Source organism: Littorina saxatilis, linkage group LG17, assembly GCF_037325665.1.
Source record: "Littorina saxatilis isolate snail1 linkage group LG17, US_GU_Lsax_2.0, whole genome shotgun sequence".
Lineage (NCBI taxonomy): Eukaryota > Metazoa > Mollusca > Gastropoda > Littorinimorpha > Littorinidae > Littorina > Littorina saxatilis.
Window position 1 is genome coordinate 9,578,279 of NC_090261.1, and position 5,727 is coordinate 9,584,005.

The 5,727-nt window shown below is 43.6% G+C and overlaps 1 protein-coding gene across 1 annotated transcript; it reads left to right on the forward strand.

Moving 5' to 3' along the window:
- Positions 1-80: 80 nt before the first annotated feature.
- On the forward strand, positions 81-2,003 carry LOC138952653 (uncharacterized). The gene has a single exon (XM_070324354.1). It carries the CDS (start codon positions 171-173, stop codon positions 2,001-2,003), a length of 1,833 nt encoding a protein of 610 aa, XP_070180455.1. The 5' UTR covers positions 81-170.
- Positions 2,004-5,727: the final 3,724 nt, after the last annotated feature.

Consider the following 5,727-nt stretch of genomic DNA (forward strand, 5'->3'; position numbering starts at 1 on the left):
GTGACAGCAATAGATGTAGCAAAGCATTCTCTCTCTCTCTCTCTCTCTCTCTCTCTCTCTCTCTCTGGAAGGGTGAACACGAGCTCAGCGCGGCTTGACACGAAAATTTCTTGTCTCGAATAATTTGCTTTCATTTGATTAATTAGACAGTTTCTTAAGCTTTTGCAACCATGGCAATTGGCATAGAAGCTTACCGATGTGCAATAGGAAGATTCAGTGCAGTATTGGTGTGTTTGTTGCAAAAAAAGGTGACAAAAGCCCTACGAAAAGCCCGTGCAAGTGACGCGACAGTGGACTATGTGTACAGTGGCAGAGAGATCGCTGTGTTTTTCACCTGGATTACGCTGTCAGCGGTGTTGCTCTTCTGTGCTCCATACTGTGTGCATATGATGTTTTGTGAGGACATTTTCACAACAAGGTACTGCATTTATGATACCCCCAACTCACTGTCATTTGACTCTGCTTTGTTTTGTGCTGTGCAAAGAAAAGACTACCGCCTTGACTTCGCGATGTCGTCTTTCGCTACCCGGTCGGTCAGTGACATGTCAAACAACATTCTGCTTTCCTCTCACCCTTCCCCTAATGGGAGATTTCTCTTGTTACTTTGTGGTGATATTGAGTCAAACCCAGGCCCTCCCAGTGCCGTGGAACTGGCTGTCCAAAACATGGAAGCTAAAATGGAAGATCAAACAACTACTATTGAGAGACAGTTTACAGCTCTGACAGAAATGATGAAAACGACCACAGTGCAACTAAACCAACAACTTGCAAACAAATTCGACAGTGTTGAGCTCAGCATTAGTCAAGGTAACAGTCAGCTACAACAGCAGCTTGTTGGGATTAAAGGGCAACTCTCAGCAATTGAAACAGTGGCTCGCCGAAACGAACAACGAGTACAGGCGCTGGAAAATGAGCATGGTTTTATGAACAGTCGCATGCAGAAAGTAGAGGAAGAAATTGAGAGGCAAGACAGATTCTCAAGGCGCTCTAATGTAAAGTTGCTTGGACTCAGGGAAGAAGGTGGAGAAAACTATGACAGATGTGCAACAAGAGTGATTGACATATTGCAGAGATATTTTCCTCACAAGAATTGGGATGAATCGGACATTGAAAAAGCCCATCGCCTAGGTCCCTCTCCAAGCATCACGGGGCGTCCCAGGCCAGTTATCATCAAGTTCCAGTCATGGAAGGATGCGATGATCGTCATGAAGGACAAAGAGGGAAAGAACAGGATGAAGAACGACGATGGTTTGCGTGTGGCAACAGACCTGACCCAGCACCAGAGGGACACCATTTCTTACTGGAGGGAGCAAGGAAAGCATGCTTACTTTGCCAGAGGGAAGTTGGTTGTGGAAGAAAGGAGACACTATTATCGTGATTCAAACGAAAACACTTACACTTCCCAGTCCCATTCTCAGTTCGCCCGAAACCGTCCCCGAAACTCCCAGTTCCCACCCCTACACAACCACGAGCACCCCATGGATTATCCCAAGGAAACAAGGAGCGACGCAAGACAAAACCGGGCATCGTATGCGACCATGGCAGCAACGTCGCGCCGCTCGGACGACGCCCCGCCCACTGTGCATACAGACGAAGACGACGACGATGACGACATCAGCACCATAGGCGACGACAAGATGGAGGACGCTGTGTCGGAAGCTGGGCTGTCTGACGCCGGGCATCACCAAGAGGGGGAAACTGCTGCTTCAACGACCAGCGTGCCACCTCTGAGCAACACGGGCAGCCCCGGGAGTCTGCCGCCTCTCCGAGGAATGGGCCGAGGTACCCCCATCTCTTCTCCTCACTACGAAGCTTCTGCTTCTGCTATTGCTTCCGGTGGAAGCAGTGGGAGTAGAGGGAGGGGCAGGGGCAGGAACCACAGCGCCCAGCAGTCCAGAGAGCAGACGACCCCTATGCAGACCAGGAACCGGTCCCAGACCTCTGCCCCTCCCTCCTCCCGCCAGCAGACTCTACTGGACAACTGGAACGGCAAACGCAGGTAGGGGTTAGGCCGAGGCCCTTCCGCACATCCATCAGCATCTCAGGTATGCCAGGAACCCACACAGCGCACTCACATCCCTGATGTGCCTTGCGCTAATGCTACCACCACACACTCTAAAACAACGTTATCGTTGGCTACGCTTAATGTCGAAGGCATCTGGAACTTTTTGAGAGATACAGATATCACAACCTTGTTAAAGTACGACATTCTCCTTTTCACGGAAACATTTAGTGAACTGGTACCGAACTCGTTATTACAGTGTCAATCCCATGTAATTTTCCCATCCCCCGCTGTAAAAGTGTCAGACAGTATTCATGCGCGGCGATCGGGGGGAATTATGTTTCTAGTGAGAAAGGAGTTGTGTAAGTACATTAAGCAGATTGAGATAGAAACGGATAATATTATTGTGTTGAAGTTGTCTCACCATGTCTTGGGGATCGACACTGACTGTTTGCTAATCGGTGCTTATCTCCCACCAGAATCAGCCCCATATTACGAAGAGACAGATATATATAATGGTGTTTCACTTCTTGAAGATAGTCTTTTAGAAGCTGTGAGGGAATGTGGAGATCTGCCAATGATAATTTGTGGTGATTTGAACTCAAGAACTGCATCTCTGAACGTTAAAAACACAGACCCGATTGCTGATCTTTCCGACATTACTGCCCGCGTCAGTGACATTGATGACCTTAAGATGCCGAGAGTTTCCATGGACAAAGTTGTGAATTCGTTTGGCCGATACCTTCTTAACATTTGCGAAGAATTTGGTCTAGTGATTCTGAATGGATTACAGAAAGCAGGCTTCCCTGGAAATTTCACATACATATCACAAAGTGGCAGCAGCGTTATTGATTATTTTATTGTTTCTCAAAAATTACGTTCACTTTGCGAACATTTAAAAGTTGTGCCCATGGTTGAGACCAAACATTTATTGGTGGAATTGTTTATTGCCACTAAGAATGGCGTGTGTTACCCCAAAACCCATGGTAAACAATATTCTTGTTCGAAATACCAATGGAACGAAGAGAAATGTGCAGAGTTTCACTGTCACATGCAGAGCGACCATGTTAAAGGTATTATTGAAGAAGCAACGGTGCTCATTGATATTGATGTCAACCAGTCGCTTGCAAAGTTTAATGAAAGTTTGTTTTATGCTGGAGAATGCATGAGAAAGGTTATATTTGTCGGCTCAGAAAAAAGAAGAATTTGGTTTGATCTTGAATGTAGGCAGAGCCGTCAAGTTGTTTGGCAACTCCTTCGCAGGGCTAGCCATTCGGACGAAGATGAAGACAGATTGCAGTATTCTCAGAAGCGCAGAGAATATAAAGAGTTGTTGAGGCAAAAAAAGGAATTATATAAAGATTCTGTGGTTGAGTCTTTGCATGCAAATTTAAAGGACCCTAAAAAGTTTTGGGAAACAGTCCGTTCAGTGCGACCATCTCTTGGTGGACAATGCAACATATCGATGGAACAGTGGTATGAGCATTTTCGTGATGTTTTTGGTACCGTACCACCTGCGGAAACAAATACCCCGGGTAATGAAGGTGATCAAAGTTTTGAGCAAGGAGAGCTGAGAAATTGTGACTCTTTAAACCAATTGATCACACATGATGAGGTAATGCGTGCAGCCCGGGCGCTAAAAAATGGAAAGGCAGCTGGCCCAGATGGGTTGATTAACGAGTTTTATAAGAATGGTATTGATATACTTTTGCCTTTTTTGACCAATTTTTTTAATCATTTATTTGACAACGGTTTGTTTCCCGATGAATGGTCACACTCGATTTTGCACCCAATTCATAAGAAAGGAGATATTAATTCACCGGATAATTATAGAGGTGTTTCGTTGTTGAATGTATGCAGCAAATTATATAGTTTTATTTTGAATAAACGTATTTCTGATTGGATAGAAGAGAACGAAGTTGTTGGGGAGGAGCAAGCTGGTTTTCGCCAAGATCACTCTACAGTAGATCACATATTTACACTGTTTGGAACCGTACAGAAACAGTTGTTGAGACATAGAAAACTGTATGCAGCCTTTATAGATTTTCGGAAAGCGTTTGACTCTGTTCACAGGGATAAACTATGGAAAGTACTGGATCAGAATGGCATGTGTGGAAAGATTGTTTTAGCCCTTAAAAGTATGTATACGACAGTGAAAACGTGTGTTCGAGCAGGAGGTGAACTTTCAGATGTATTCATGTGTCCAGTCGGCCTAAAACAGGGTGAAAACTGCTCACCGATTTTGTTCTCATTGTTTATTAACGAATTAACCAAAGACATTATGGCAAATGGAAGACACGGTATTCAATTGTCACCGGATTTAGTCGAATTATTGATTTTGTTGTTTGCGGATGATGTGGTTTTAATCTCTGATAGTGTCATCGGTTTGCAAAACCAGCTAAATGTTTTATTGACCACCTCAAAGAAGCTTGAGGTAGTCGTAAATATGGCTAAATCGAACATAGTTGTGTTTAGAAACGGTGGTCATCTAGCATTACGAGAAAAATGGTTCTTTGGTGATAGTGAAGTGAAAGTTGTAAACATGTATAAATATTTAGGAGTCTATATGTCCACAAGAATCTCTTTTTCCCACACTCTAAACGACCTTGCTGATCGCGCGAGAAAGGGAGTATCAGCTATCCTCAAACTTCTTTGGAGTATTGGGGAATATTCTCCTGATACATTTTTTAAACTGTTTGACAGTCAAATACAACCGATCTTGACGTACGGTTCGGAGGTCTGGGGACTCTCTGCTGATCAACAAATTGTTGAAAGAGTACATTTGTCTGCCATTAAAAGGTTTATCGGTGTCCATTCGAAGTCACCAAGGCATATAGTTTACGGTGAAACAGGACGTTATCCTCTGTTTGTGGTAACGCACATAAAGTGTATGAAGTTTTGGCTTCGATTAACTCGGATGGATGGCAACAGGTACCCCAAGAAAGTGTATAATATGCTACTGTCTATACAAAGGCAAAATTACACGACATGGGCTTGTAACGTTCGTAATGTTTTGTACAAGTATGGATTTGGTGAAGTGTGGGAAGCACAAGGTGTTGGTGATATTTCCACGTTTGTAAGAGAATTTCGCCAAAGACTTGTCGATTGCTTTAGACAGGATTGGCATAGTTCCCTTGAATCACACGTTTTTTATAATGTGTATTCGTTATTTAAGCAGTCCTTGTGTATGAGTGGTTATTTGTATCAGATAAGAAATGTTCATTTGAGAAGAATGTTAGCACGTTTCAGATTTGGTATGTCACCCTTAAATAACCACTATTTACAGTATAAACCCAATGTGAATAACGTAGACAGATTTTGCCCTTTGTGCTCAGATGATACACTGGAGACGGAAGTACATTTTTTACTTGTTTGTCCCGCATATAATGAGATCAGAGTTGAATTAATAGCCTCAAAGTATTATCGGAACCCATCCATGTTTAGAATGTGCCAATTACTATCCTCAACAAATGGCCAAGTGGTAAGACAGTTAGCAACGTATATTTACAAAGCACTACGATTTCGCACTGATTCTCTGGAAAATGCTCAGTTGCAAGATGCAGGGCCATAATGTTGCTTTTTCTGCTTATTTTAAACATTGTTCGCTTGTATAATGTGTCACCAGTCTTGTTATGGGCCGGAGGCCTAACAAATAAAATTTCCGACTTCCGACTTCCGACTTCTCTCTCTCTCCCTCTCTCTCTCTCTCCCTCTCTCTCTCTCTC